This window comes from Nyctereutes procyonoides, unplaced genomic scaffold, assembly GCF_905146905.1.
Source record: "Nyctereutes procyonoides isolate TBG_1078 unplaced genomic scaffold, NYPRO_anot_genome, whole genome shotgun sequence".
Lineage (NCBI taxonomy): Eukaryota > Metazoa > Chordata > Mammalia > Carnivora > Canidae > Nyctereutes > Nyctereutes procyonoides.
This window is the reverse complement of record NW_026575122.1, coordinates 24,214,292-24,230,169: the sequence shown is the minus strand read 5'-3', so window position 1 is coordinate 24,230,169 and position 15,878 is coordinate 24,214,292. Positions and strand designations below refer to the sequence as shown.

General features: G+C 37.3%; 1 protein-coding gene across 1 annotated transcript in view; it reads left to right on the top strand.

The window, feature by feature from the left end:
- The window catches only part of ANO4 (anoctamin 4), a 327,266-nt gene that overhangs the window by 114,264 nt on the left and 197,124 nt on the right, over window positions 1-15,878 (top strand). Inside the window, exon 3 of the mRNA XM_055336489.1 lies at window positions 9,817-9,921. Within this exon, the coding sequence (XP_055192464.1) occupies window positions 9,817-9,921 (105 nt within the window). The remainder of the gene's footprint in view (window positions 1-9,816; window positions 9,922-15,878) is intronic.

Below are 15,878 nucleotides of genomic sequence, written 5' to 3'. Positions count from 1 at the left end.
TGCTGGGATGATGTTTTTACTGTGCTGTACTGACACATGAGCTGTTTAACTTTGTCTCGTGTTTGTGTGGTTTCATTTTTCTTCTCATTGTTTCAGACGTTTCTCTTGTGTGTTGATTTCAATTTGACCTTATCTTTTAGCCACTCATAATTAATGAATTTTATTTTCTATTCCCCTTTATAGGCTAATAATAGAAGTATTAAATAGCACCAGGCTTGGGACTATGAGGGTTAAGAGCAGAGTAAACTGAAGCATTGATTGCAATTTTTTGAATTTGAAACTGTAAAACTTACTGGATATAGATCATATCATTTCAGTTTAGTGACTGTGCCATATAAAATAGAATTACAAGCCTATGCAATCTAAAATAGTTCCTCTATTGCTTTTCCTTTATCTAGTTGGCCTATCATACAGTCCCAGAGGAATATCATCAAGCCCAGAATTAGTCCTTTATTCTCTTTTAGAGTTTATAAAATGGTGTTTTTACTGATACATTTCATGGTTTTCCCAAATAACTTCTAACACAATTCCTTTTATCTTTTAATTTTAAAATCCGAGCAGCCCTTCATGCATGATTATTTTTCCCTTATGTATAGATGGTATCTAAATAAGTGCTGGGACAACTTGATTTCACAAGAGAAATGTGAGGATTTTGTTTTTTCCAGTGAAGCTAGAATGTCTGTAGTTCTGTCTGTATACAGAGGTATTAAGTGTTTGACATAAATAAAATTGCAACTACAATTTGTTAAGGTCTCTACCATACTGTCAACCTCAAGAACTGTTAAGCTGCTTGCGTTCCTTGTCTCATTTAATTCTCCTAATAATCTCATGTTGTTATCCTTATTTCATGGCTGGGGAAACTAACACACAGAGAAGGTAAATACCTTGCCCAAGGACATACATCCAGTAAATGGTGGAGGAAGGATTCCACATCAGGTAGTCTGATTCACTCAGTGTGCTGATGTTATCTCCTTCTTCAAACAACTTGGTGGCAATATATTTCTAGCAACTTAGGATAACAAAGCCTTGGAAAAATTTAAATTACCAGCCCTATACTAGTTCAGACCTTAGCATAAGAGGACCACACTGAAGAGGGGACCAGTCAGATTCCACCGGAAAAAAACCTATAAAAGCGATGCTCCAACTTTGTAGCTTCTTTTTTGTTGTACTCAGCGTTAGGGCTTTGTTTTTGTTTGTTTTTTTGTTTTTTGTTTTTTTCTTGGGGGGGGTTTTGTTTGTTTTAATCCTTCCTTTTTCTAGTTCCAATATTATGAAACACATTCCCATTTCCCTGAGTTTTAGCAATTGCTTTCTGGCCCTCATGTCAAGATCTGGTCTCAAATTAAGAAACAGAACTCAAGAGGTGCCTTTCATGTTCTCTTACACGTCTTAAACAGCAGTCCCAGGAACTATGGGGAGGAGGACAGGGAGAGACAAGGAGCAGGGAGGGAGAGATTTTTTTAAAAAGCCGAGAAAGACTTGTGTCAGGAGTCCTGGGGGGCTCAGAGGTTGAGCGTCTGCCTTCGGTTCTGGTTGTGATCCTGGGGTCCCGGGATCGAGTTCCGCAGTCTCCTCTGGGGAGCCTGCTTCTCTCTCTTCATGTGTCTCTGTCTCTCTCTCTCTCTCTCTCTCTCTCTCTCTCCGTCTGTCATGAATAAATAAATAAAATCTTTTTAAAAAATGAAAGACTCGTGTTTTTCTTAAGAAGCCAAGCAAAGTCTGACTTACCTCTAGTTCTGTCAAAATGAAAGTTGAGATTCAATTATGGTTTAGGAGGAAAAAGTAAGGAAAAAGCAAATTGATGGCCATTCTTTATAACAATAATAATTATGATATAGCCACATCACATTGAATGATGCTTCATTGTTTCCAAAGGGCTTTCACGAATATTTCTCCTATACCTCACTTAGTTCTTCCAGCATCCCATGAGGTAGAATTACTCTTATTTTACTATGGCTCAGGAAATGAAATTGCTTACCCAAAAGTACAAAATTAGTAATTGGTACACCCTAAGACCTATGTCTTTAATTTCTTACAAGTGTGGGTTTTTTTTTTCCAGCTCTGCCATTTTTTTCCCCTTGAAGATGAGAATTAGTTGAATGTGAAATTTTGTTTTTCTCATCACTTTATCTGTAAACAAACATTGAGAATTATGGCTGAAGTTGAACCTAAAGAACCTGGCTACTCTTTCTGAATAGATCTGAAGCTGGGTGAAATTACATAATTGTTTTATTTGTGAAATAGATTTTTCATGTGACTGGAAGATAAGAGCTTCCGCATGGCTTTGAAATTATGTGGTAGAAAACCTATAGGAGTTACTTTGGACTTTTGTTTTATTTCTCATTGCGTTGAAGGTGAATGCTATGTCTTTCAGAACAGTCAGTGGTGTGATTTGGAAATGACACTAATCATCCTTCATTTGAATCTCTTCCTCTTTAAGTGTTTTTTTTTTAATGTGTGATGTGAGTTTAGTAAATATGGGGTGCTTAGGAAAACAAGTTATTTTGGGCATTGGTATCTGTGCTCCTTGCTCTCATTTGCTGAATATCAAAATTGTGTTTTCTAAAAATATATATCAAATTCTTCGCTTAGATATTTGCATTTTCTTTTCCCTTTGCTGAGGGACCTATGCATATATTTCAACTTATGTGATACATGTAGAGAGAATTTTTTGAAGAATCTCTCACAACCATTTGAACGCACAGAATGAATGAAAGAAAGCTGTAAAATAGGCAGCCACAAGAAAAAAACCAAATGATTGATTTCTGGAACAAAGATTGTGTTTTGTGGAACATAAGGCTCTATCTTCTGCCCAAGGTTTTTCAAAAATTTTATATTTAAGAAGCTTGGAGAGATTTAAATAACAATGTAACTCAAGATCATATAACAAGTGACCTAACCCCAACCCAAGCCCTTAATTGTAGTAGATAGTTAATATCAATAGTAAGCTTCTACTGCGTAATTTCCTTAGAGGTGAGGGTGATGTTCAAAATGGACAGAACCATAGCACTCCTGTTGTCTTGCAAGGCCATACTCTTTGTACATTCATCTCAAGCTCTTCTGTAGATTTCTCATGCAAGTTAAGAGAATAAACTAATATAGTAATGCTGAAGGTCTCATGGTTTCTAATCCACAACCCCTCCTGATCCTGAGTTTTTCTCTTCCCTTCCTCTGCAAAAATGCCTGTCATCATAGCAACAGAACTCAACAGCTGGAAAATTGGAAGACCTCCTCGCTCTGCCCCCAACGGAGCCCTGCCTGCAGGACTCACAAATCCTTCCTGCCTTTTGGAGATTTGCAGCTCTGATTTCCAAGCCCACTTTGGAACTTCTAGTACAAGGATGCATTATAATTTAGGAGTTTACTGTCTTGACAATCCTGAGAAACATGAAAACAATTTTGTTGAAAGTCAGACATTACTGGCTGAAGCACTGGAATGATTTTTTTCCATTTTAGACCTGAAAAACATCTACCCCTATTAGGCCAAATGTGGTTCTCCAGTCAGGACTCTGTCCAGAATTGAGTCCATAGAACTACTCAATGTTAATCATTTGAAGGAATATCTTTAGCTTTTACAGTGACTGGTGTGGGTGAAGTAGTCTGTTGATTTCTTCTAATGCTGAGCTTTCTTTTGTAAGAGAATGATCTTGCAATGTCACTAGATTTATAGTGATGCAACACTAATATGAACAATTCCTGTGTCTTTTTCCAATAGCACTTACAAAGCATCCTCTGTTGCAAAGCCTTTTTAGCTTATGGCATGCTAAATAGATTTTTGGTAAGCACTGTAAGTGAAGTTAAGACACAGAGATGGAAAGTTTTTCTAGAACCAGTGGAAGATCCCACATGTGAATCTAGAGTTTCCAATTTCAGATCCCTGAGAAGAACTGAATTTATTTTCTTCCTTCTTAAAAGATATATCTTGAATGCTGTCTAGTGCAGGGAATGTTTGTAAAGAAGACAGAATGTACCGCTCCCCCTTCTTAATACCGTTCTTCATCTTAGCACTGTCATAGAAACACTGAATTCACTATCAGGAATTGAAAACAAACTCTAAATTACAAAAATGGTGTGGTTTTTTTGCAGTCTATTAAGTTCAAAAATATTACATGTGAGGATTTATTTTAGATATTTATATCAAGTTTTGATATATCACTGTTTCCATTCTGTAAAAGTATTGCATTTGACAATTTGTATTAAAAATGCCTCTCAGGATAGGAATTGCCAATTTTTATTTGCAGAATATAAATACAATATAGACAGATGCTCAGATCAAGCATCATTAATTATGAGGAAATGACAGAAAATACCATTGTCCCCTTTAGCCTACTTTATAGAGTTCCCCATCCCTTGTGTTGCATGGTAAAGGGTAAGATTTGACTTGTCACACTTCTCTTTATTTCTGTTTCAACGTGAAATGACTATTCCAAGTTCAATTACAGAATTTTTTAATGCATTGTTTTTTATTTAGTCTAGACCCTCAATTTGGAATTGGCCTTCAATTTTGCAGAGATGGCACATGTCCTCTAAAACTAGATAGATGAGACAAAAAATAGATCATCACCTAATGATCTAACACTATGAGCCATATTTGCATATATGTAAACTGTTTCCCATAATTTTTAATGGAACCTCTCAAAAATTTCATCCTTTCCATTTTATAAATAAGAAAAATGAGGCTTATTATTTAATGGCTCAGGGCCACATAAAAATGGAATTCAAATTTAGGTTAATGTAATGTCAGAATCTGCTTTTTATACCACTTTATGTTAATTTGCAAATATAAGATCTATCTATATTTGAACAAGAAATTGAATTTTAGTCATTTAAAGTTATTAAACTAAAGCAATATAACAATAATAGTGATTGGAGGGGTGAGTGGAGGACTAGAGGAAGTGACAGTAATATAACTTATATGGTCTTAGAGCAGGAAATAATAAGTAATATATAAAATTGATCAAGACAATGGAACACCTACATGGAAATAGCCAAAAGAAGTAAAAACAAATTCTGGAGAGTATTTGTGCTAAAGGAATAGATTTGGGGTTGAGAAAGGGATAAGGTTGACAACTCAACTATTGACTTTCATTATAAGCTTTGAGATGTTGGTACCTCAGTGTTTCCTTTATTATTTGACAAGATTTGAGAAGAATTCACAAAAAACTAAATGTATGATCTAGAATATGTCTCTCATAGTTTATAGGCAACTTATCAAGCTGCCTTAAAATGAAGGACTACGAAAGAAAACTGGGATGTTTTCTCAGTCTGTAGCCACTGTTACTAGTAACATGGAATTGCAGTATAAGAGCTTAATTGTCTAATTTATTTTTTTAAAGATTTAAATTTTTTTATTTATGAGAGAGAGAGAGAGGCACAGACACAGGCAGAGGGAGAAGCAGGGTCCATTCCATTCAGGGAGCCTGATGTGGGGACTTGATCCCGGGTCTCCAGGACCACACCCTGGGCTGAAGGCAGCACTAAAACGCTGAGCCACCCGGGCTGCCCTTAATTGTCTAATTTAATTCTTCAAAGGCCTTCATCTAGATTCTGTAAGAGATAAAAATGTACTGCAGTTTGGTCCCAGGCCTCCATTTTGTTACAGTCTAGTTGATGGTGCTAGAGATGAAGAAATCTAGATGGGAAGAAATAGGAGCTCACGTGTTGTCTGTGTCTGTATTCGGTACTTTTCCTACCTTATTTTTGATGGAAAACATGTGCCATAGAAAAGATAAAATATAGGTAGCTACAGAAGTTCAAAAAATGGTAGAAAATGGTGTTTGCTTGTTAGGATCAAGTAATGCTTCCTGAAGTAGAGCATTTAGGATGAGCCTTAAAAGTAAAAAGGGATTTCTATAGACAGAGATAGAATGGGAGAGGCACTGACATTTGTGCTAATCGAAACTCCTGTTTAGAGATTGTTTTTTTTCTTTTTTTGGTTCATTTTGTATATAAACATTTAGCTAAATCTGTGTAAGCCAGTTACACATCTAAAATGAATTTTTAACCTATCGTTTGCTCAGCTGAAGATCTTTTATTAAATGTAAGCAGTTATCGAGGTTACTTTTAATTGAAACTACTTTCAACTTTCACACAACAAAATCACAATTAAGATTTGAGTATAATCACTCAATCGAGTATGAGAAAAGCTCAAAGCAGATTTGGAAATAACACAAATTTTTGGCTATTTTTGATTTTTAAAATTGTTCATTATGTTCTCCACATCTTCAGGACTGTTTTCAGTTTCTCTTTAATATAACTTACTGGTTTAGTTTCCTTGGGATTACATTAGGTTGCATGGCAATTACTGAGGCCCAGTGAAGTTGTATTTTATTTTAAATCTTCATCAGTTTGAAACCATGACCTTTTCACCATCTTGCCTCTGAAAAGAGCTGTTTTGACTCAAAGTCTTCGGCACCTATGACTGTAGAGAGAGCTTTGATTTTCAACTTTTTAGAAATCACATCAAAACTATCGAACTAACAAATAAATATTAGAAGTTCAAAGTAGACATAGAACTTTTGTATTGAAGTATTTTGTCTTGTTCACTGGGCAGTATGTGCTAAAGGTAAAGATTGTCACCTTGAAGGATTCATTTGAAAATGTCCTTGCAGAAGTGATCACTTTCTATTTAGGAAAGTTTACAGAAGTCCTTGTATTACAACATCCCCTACTTTGTCATGTTGGACTTTAATGAATGACTTCCTGCCAGAAGTTCCATACCCCTTATATTGCATTTTATGAAAGTGTATTTCATATTTCTTCTAGAGCAGAGGGAGGAAAACACCTTATATTTTAGGGAATCTAAATGTGATTTTGCAGTTTACCATAAATACTGTTGCATCCTGGACTTTGGAGCTCTTTAACTTCTATATTTTAAAAATTGCATTAATTTAGAAAATTTTATGTTAAATTAATCCCTTACTGGCTTAACATCTGTAGTTTTTAAGTCTTGAATCCTGAACTCCAAATATTAATGTTCTCCACTGCCACAATCTTAATTTTCAATGGCTTTGAAATTATAACAATATTTTATGTTTACTGTAAAAAAAATGGAGAAGATAAAGAATAAAGCAAAATATACCCATAATTTTATAGGTGAGAAATAACCTGCGTATCCATTTGGACTGTTTTCTTCCTGTCTTTTTTTCTAGTCATATAAAATGATGTTTTTTAAAAAAATATATACTTAGGACAAATTTATCTGTATCGTTATATCCATTTCCCCACATTTTCATTATATCTTAAGCATTAAATATTCTTTAAAGGCAGACTATATTGACCTGAATACATCCTTTATGTTGCTGCTTTTGTGCCTTCTCACACTCCTATACTGTTCTCTAACAAAAAAAAAAAAAAAACAATTGTTAAAAATTTGTAGGATTTTGGTTATTAAAAATTGTAGTTATTAATCAAAACTACTTCTGTGTGAATTTATGAGCTCCTGACCAAGACAAAGATAAATAAGTTGGGCTCCTATTTATTAGTCTATTTAGCAAGTCATTTGCTTTTTGGTTTATATAATAATATTTGTCCATGTCTGAAGCACTAGAACATGGGACTATTGGTAAATCCATTTCTCTTATATCTAACAGCCTGTATTTGTAACTGCTTTGATATGGGGGGTATTTAAGACTGGCAGGAGCCTGGATTGGTGTTGCATCTTTACAACTGAGTATATGTGTGACTTTGGACAAATTATTCCTTCTCATGGCACCTTCTTTTCAAAAGTAGAGACTAAATGAGATGATAGAGTGCATAGCCCAGAGCCAGCCTTTAGGTGGTATTGAATATTCTTATTTATCTTTTGTCTTTGCTATTATGAGGTCTTTGGTTATTGAGCAGAACAAAGGCAGCTACCCATAGCAGAGGTTGAGAAGTAGCAGAACTTCTCCCTACTTATTCTGAGGGAAAAACCAAATAACCCATTTTAATTCCTGTTGAGAAGCTTAGTCTCAACAGTTAATTTCACCACGTGCATGCATTTAAGAAGTTCACTGTGCCTGCAGTGCTTGACAGTCACTGAAATGCATGCTGGTGTCCCAAAGAACAGACTTGTGGTTTCCTTCTCATTATTCAGTAGCTGGTTTCTATATAAATGTCAATGTTCCTTTAATACATTAGTATGGATGATAATAGTAATGGCTTCCATTTACTGAGCACTGAGCATTTGACAGCTAAGAGCTTTTCATGCATTATCTCATTTAGTCTTCATGGCTATTCTGTGAGACTATTATTATCACCCCTATTTTATAGAGGAGGAAACCAAGATTTAGAGAGATTCAGTGTTTTCTAATAAGAATTTGAATGCTGGTTCGCAGGACTCCAGAATCTGGGCTTATAGCTTTCCTTGAAGTTCCATCGGCCATTGTTTTATTTATTTATTTTTTTTTATAAATTAATTTTTATTGGTGTACAATTTACCAACATACAGAATAACACCCAGTGCTCATCCCGTCAAGTGTCCCCCTCCGTGCCCGTCACCCATTCACCCCCACCCCCCGCCCTCCTCCCCTTCCACCACCCCTAGTTCATTTCCCAGAGTTAGGAGTCTTTATGTTCTGTGTCCCTTTCTGATATCTCCCACACATTTCTTCTCCCTTCCCTTATATTCCCCTTCACTATTATTCATATTCCCCAAATGAGGACAAACAGTGTATGTTCTCACTCATTTGCGGCCATTGTTTTATAATTATCATGTAGCCGTAGTCATTCATTCAGCCTACATTTGTTGAGGGCCTACTCGGTGTTAGGTACTGTTCTAGGTATTAGGTGCATGCAGGTAAAAGTTCCTGCCCTTCTGAAGCTTCACTATTATATTAGGTTACTTGTGTCCATGTCTCTCCTTGAATCAGTATTCTTATGTGATAGTGACTGTGTCATATTCTTTTGAGTTTTAGGGATGTAACTGAAATTTATTCAAGGCTAAGAATAATTCCTGGGCTTATGAAATAATTATTTCTACAAAAACATTAAAAGCTTGGGCATACCCCACTCTATTCATTAGGCCATCTTTTTACTTCAGCACTGGCTTTTTAGCCTTTCCAGACTCCTCAGAATTGGAAATGTTCTTAGTGACTATATTCTTAGTTCTTAGTGACTATATTAAGAAGCATTTAAAGGTTTATTATTGGTAGTGATAAAACTACTTTTTGATATCTTGGTGACTTTGACATCCTTAAATGTTCTATAGGTGTGTGGAACAGCATCAAAAAAAACCCTCTTTAGAATACACCAGAAATACATCAGACAAATCAAATATAAGAGGTTAAATTACATCACAGAATAAATAAAAGTGTCCTGGTGTAACTGAGAAATAAATGAAGTAGCAGGGAAGTCCAAAACTGTGATGGGAAAAATGATACCTTTTTTCCTGTGATAGCAAGAATATTAAATCCTTTTCTAAGAATGAATTATTATAATTTTAGAGATGATATAAAGTATATTTGTTGAATGTCACTTTTTTGCCAATATGAAGCTGAGAATTTTAAATGTCCTTGGCTGGAGGCTAACATGTTTTATTCTTCACCTAGGAAGTCGTCAGTAAATAGTATAAAGTGTGTGGTATTTTAATAAAGTAATTGCCTTATTTTTACATTGGAAATACAATTAAACCTTTTTGGTCCCATAAGGAGCAAATGGCTGGTAACGTTTCTCATTTTTTTTTTTTTTTGGAAAAGTCATTTTTCCAAAAGGGAGGATCATTGGCAAATCAGTTGACTGTTCATTTTAGATTTTGACATTGCTTCTCTTTGGGACCCTAATGCTGGGCTCTCTGATAACCAGTGCAAACTCCATGAATATCTTTCATTTCTTTAGAAGGAGGTGTGGATTTGCAAGGCTACCAGCTGGATATGCAAATACTACCTGACGGCCCAAAGAGTGATGTGGACTTTTCAGAGATTCTTAATGCAATACAAGAAAGTAAGTTTCACTCAAATTTTAATTTGACCGTGAAAGGAGAAACTATTCTAATATTTGGGAGGGTTAATAAAACTAGAAACCTTAAATGACAAGCTTAAAAAAATGTCTTAAGAGGGATACTGTGTAAAATAATTTTGAGACCAGAAGAGATGGTTAGTGAAATGAATATTTAATTTGTGAAACTGAGCCACATAATATTGGGGTCTTTGAAGAAGCCTGATGGAAGAACTAGAGTTCTATATTTAGAATATTGTAATATTTATAAATCACTAGGTACTATAATATTTTAGGTTTCTTGATTAATCATGATCAAATAAAGAATTTTTGAGAATACTATTACTAGAATATTATTCCTTTGCTCAGATATAAGAGTAGTAAGAACTAAATGTTGATACTAACCTAAAATCAGGAATTTATTCTCGAAAATGGTGTCTTGAGTCACTGATGATGGGCTGTGAACCAGAAGTGACTTCTGTCTTCTAAGCATTTTGATTGTTTTCTCTTCTTACATTACTTTGTTTTATAGTTTTTACTAAGAATTTGGTCATAATCAATACATTTACTCTAGTTGTAGATTTAGCATTGAGGATGGATGAGGTGGTATCATAGAATAAGTCATTCACATTTGTTTTTCATTATTAGAGCTCTAATACTAGATAGTAATACTCTTTTAAGATCAAATAGTATTCTACAGTATCGCACTCAAAGGGATTAGATCTGAAGAGCACTGCAGGAAGAACCACTGTAATTTTTTGCTACTTTTGGTTTTGTGACACTGTATTTCTATACTAAATTTTTAATGAACAACTTTAGGGATTTCCATAACAGTTATTCCCTTTTGTCATCAGACTGCCTTCCTGACCTTCTGAGATAATTAATGCTTTCACTTTATAGGTAGGACAACTGAGGGTGGGAGAAGTTACATACCAAGGTAATATGATCAAGAATGGAGACCAGGAAGGAATGGAGGGTCTCCTATCCCTCATTTAATTTCTTTCTGAATGTGCTCAGTATGGGGTTTAAACACATCAAGGGGAAGGATCCTGAAATTGAAGATGAGGCTGGTTCTAAAAGAAATATTTTTAATGAAAAATACAAGAGGACCAGCTATTTGTTCTGCTTGGGCAATCCCTTCATATTAAGTTAATGAATAACAGAGAAAAAAATCTCCCCAGGAGATTAAAAATCCAATTAATAGACATTAGAGAGAAAATAATTTTTTCATGGAAAGTTATAAAATTCTGTAATTACCTCATCTGATTTGAAAGATGATAGATTATATAGTGTTGAAAGGATTTTTTAAAAAAATTTTAATAAATGATAAAAGTTGGCTTCTATGTAAGTGTGGGGGATCAACTTAAAATTTTTTAGGGCTTCATGAACTTATATCAAAATGAATTAAATGTTCAGGAAGTTATTTTTTATAGTAAATTATGTTAGCATATCTTACTAAAGACACATTCATATATGATAACGTTTATTGTTTAGAATGGTGAGTTCTTTAGAAGTTTATGAATTATATTTAAATTTTAAAATAAGAAAAGGGAAATATCCTTAAAGTGCAAATCAACTTTTTATAGGGTTTTTAAAAATATTTTATTTATTTATTCATAGAGACACAGAGAGAGAGAAGGAGAGAGAGAGACAGGCAGAGGGAGAAGCAGGCTCCACGCAGGGAGCCGGACATGGGACTTGATCCTGGGTCCCCAGGACCACACCCCTGGCTGCAGGTGGCGCCAAACCACTGCACCACTGGGGCTGCCCAACTTTTTATAGGTTTAAGAATTTTCTAATACTTTGGAACTATTCTATTTTCTTGTTAAAAAAAATAAGTTTTATGCTCTATAGGTTTAGGAAGCTGCCTACATGGCCTGAGTCACTTCTTGTAGGAAAGATTTGGGCCATTTACCTACCTTCAGTTTCACCCTACATTCCAAATATGATTCAGATATTTAACAGGTTAATTGAAATTTCTAAGTATAAAAATACATAGTTTGGTTCTTCAAGGGACTGTACCTTAGATTACTGTTTATAGGAAACTTTGAGAGACCAACTTACAAAAATTTAAAAATATATAGGATTTGGACATCAAGGAAATTCCTTCTTTCCTACAAACGTTTTTGTTAAGATAGAAAGATTTCATTATTTTCTTGAAATTTTGTGGACGTATATGTATGACCTTTAAGATCAAGCTAGAAGAGAGAATTTGAAACATTTTTTGAGTGTCTAAGGTAGTCCAGCCATTATTGGTAAGTGCTCTTCCATATTCTTTTCTTTTCAAATTAAGTTTTATTTAATTGAGAGAGAGAGAGAGAGAGAGCACACATGAGCAAGGGAAGGGCAGAAGGAGAAGCAGGTTACCCACTAAGAAGGAAGCCAGATGTGGGGCTCAATCCCAGACCCTGAGATCATGACCTGAACCAAAGGCAGATGCTTAACCATCTAAGCCACCCAGGTGCCCCCTTACTACCTCTTTTCATTCTTAAAACAACCCTACAAACAATAGTAGTTTCTGTTTTCTCAATTTTAAAGGTAAAAAACTGAGTATGCCTCCCCACAGCTATATGGTTAATATTCGATAGTTGGTATTTAATCGTATGTTGGCCCTTGTTTTGAAAATGAAAGATTAAATAAAAATGAACTACTCTGGAGTTTTTTTTTAATATTTTGTTATGTGTTGATGCAAGAATTCTTACTTATGCTTCTACATTGAAAAATATGTTTACATTTTCTTCTCTGGTGCTTATGCCCTAACAATGGCTTAATCTGTTTAAAAGAGTAAGTCCTATAGTAGCTGTTTAAAAGAGTAAGTCTATAGTAGCCATCCAAAAATTGTTTCTTGGCTTCCCTCATAACAGTTGTACAGCTGGTAAGGAAGGAAAGAGTTATTTTATCCATTCATCCATCTATCCATCTCACCTGTCATGTACTAGGCAGGCACTATGTTACACATAGTATTGTAATGTGGTGGTGAACATCTTGGTGCACAGTTCAGCTCAAGAGAAATTAAAACACAGATCACATTTGTTCTGTGGTTCAAAATGAAAACAACTTGATTGCTTTCTAGGAGGAAAGCATTTATATGTAGCCGTATAATGTAAGGCTGTGTGTGTGTGTGTGTGTGTGTGTGTGTGTGTTTTCCTTGATGTACTTTTTCCCCCTCTCTCTCTCTGTTCCCCATTTCAAAATGGCAGCTAGGTCCCCTGAACTCCTTTGTTTCAGTAGAGCTCTGTATTGCCTGAAGTTCAGGGCTTCTGTTTCTGAAAGCCCAGGCTTCTGAGTGGCTAATGCTTGGTAAAGACCAACATACACACAGAGACAGCCACATAGAGAGACAGAGGGAGAAAAGGAATTTCTTGTCCAGGGCCCTTAGATTGTCCTGCAGTGGTAGCATGGCTTCCTGTGGGTGGTGGAGAAAAAGAGGAGATGGCTGGGTTGTGTGCCGGGAGCCTGCACCTGAGCCACCTGAACTGCCAGCCTTGGCTAAGATTATCCAGCCAGAGGAAGGAGCAGATCTTCCATAATTCAGGGCACTTTGGGGGCTCTGGGAAGGTGGCAGCTTCATCTTCCGGTTCCTTTGTTGTATCTCAAGTACCTTAAGCAGAGTATAGGGTATAGTAGTTGCTCAACAAATTTTGTTAATGAACGAGTGAAGGAGTGAATTCTTTTTTTTTTCCACTTGAATTTTATTTTTTTTCATTTTTTTTTATTTTATTTTATTTATTTATTTATTTATTTATTTATTTATTTATTTATTTATTTTAATATAAGTTTATTTTTTATTGGTGTTCAGTTTGCCAACATACAGAATAACACCCAGTGCTCATCCCGTCAAGTGCCCCCCTCAGTGCCCGCCACCCAGTCACCCCCACCCCCCACCTCCTCCCCTTCCACCACCCCTACTTCGTTTCCCAGAGTTAGGAGTCTTCCATGTTCTGTCTCCCTTTCTGATATTTCCTACCCATTTCTTCTCCCTTCCCCTCTATTCCCTTTCACTATTATTTATATTCCCCAAATGAAGGAGAGAATTCTATTCTAGACTTGCAAAGTGGGTGGCTCAGCAGTAGTAGTGGGACTTGGAGATCTGAGTGGTCTCAAACATTCTGCTGTTTATAAAACCTCCATAACCTTTTACAGTCCTGCATAGGTGAGGTAGAGGGGTGAGGATGTTGGCAGGCAATAACTGGAATTAAATGGTCTCCCAGGCCCATTGGAGTGCGGACTTAGAGACAGATTTAACTTGATGTAATGATGACGAGGTCATGGGGTCAATTCCTACTCTTAAGTTCACTTAGTAAGGTTCATACCCTCTAACAGTCCAAGGATTTTAGTGCCTACTATATTATGTACTATAATATCAATTAAAAATATTCTGCTTCTTTTTAGTCACCCAATTTTAAAAATCTGGACATTTTTGCAAAGTAGACATTTAGAAATATTTCATTCTAAAATTAGATTGAGAATCACATCTTGATGCTCTATGGTGCATGAAGCAGGTGATTGTGTGTATGTGTATGGGCATTTATTATATTAGCAAACCAATAAGAAAGATATCATCAAGGTTATACTCAACCTTTCAATTCTTACTTTAAATTATTAACAGTGTCCAGCCTTTTCTAGAGATCATTCCTCTCCCCTCCCCCCACTTTTTGTCACCCATCACCCCTCCTGCTTTGTCCTTAGTTTTTCTTTTCTTGATATCTAATATATATAGATATAGACTGTGGAGACTCTCACATGGCACTCATACCATGGCACGTTATTGTGTTATGTAGTCCCTTAGGTCCTAATGAAGGAGAGAGAGCAAAAAGCAAAGTGTTTGAAATAGGAACATGGAGGGGGGAGGGGCAAGATGGCGGAAGAGCAGGGTCCCCAAATCACCTGTCCCCACCAAATTACCTAGATAACCTTCAAACCATCCTGAAAATTTACGAATTCGGCCTGAGATGTAAAGAGAGACCAGCTGGAATGCTACAGTGAGAAGAGTTCACGCTTCTATCAAGGTAGGAAGACGGGGAAAAAGAAATAAAGGAACAAAAGGCCTCCGAGGGGGAGGGGCCCCGCGAGGAGCCGGGCTGAGGCCGGGGCGAGTGTCCCCAGGACAGGAGAGCCCCGTCCCGGAGGAGCAGGAGCTGCACCAACCTTCCCGGGCGGGCGGAAAGGGGCTCGCAGGGAGTTGGAGCAGGACCCAGGAGAGCGGGGATGCCCTCAGGCTCCCGGGGACACTAACAGACACCTGCGAGCGCAGGAGAGTGCTCCGAGCTCCCTAAGGGCTGCAGCGCGCACGGAGGGACCGACCGGAGCAGCTCGGAGGGGCTCGGGAGCGGCTCCAGGGAGGGAGCTGCAGGGCGGGAGCGCGAATCCAACAGCGCAGGCCCCGGAGCACAGGGCGCCGGGACACAGCCCAGGATCCGGCCTCCCCCGGGACAGGCAGAGGCCGGGAGGGCCCAGGACAGCGAGGACGCTCCTGCCCCGAGCTGAGCAGATCAGCGGCCCCGCCCCGGAGCCTCCAGGCCCTGCGGACGGAGAGCCGAGAGCCCCGAGCCCCATAGTTCCTGCGGAGGCTGAATCCAGGCTTCCAGAGTTGCCATAGCAACTGCTGCTGTTCCTCCTGGGGCCTGGCGGGGTAAACAACCCCCGCAGAGCCCTGCAGCAGGCAGGGGCAGAGCAGCTCCCCCAAGTGCTAACACCTGAAAATCAACGCAACAGGCCCCTCCCCCAGAAGACCAGCTAGAGGGGCCAGTGATACTCCCCCGTGTTCCAATACAACTTGTTTCTGGCCACTCTGCACTGAGCAAAATGACTAGAAGGAAAACCTCAACTCAAAAGAAAGAATCAGAAACAGCCCTCTCTCCCACAGAGTTACAAAATCTGGATTACACTTCAATGTCAGAAAGCCAATTCAGAAGCACTATTCTACAGCTACTGGTGGCTCTAGAAAAAAGCATTAAGGCCTC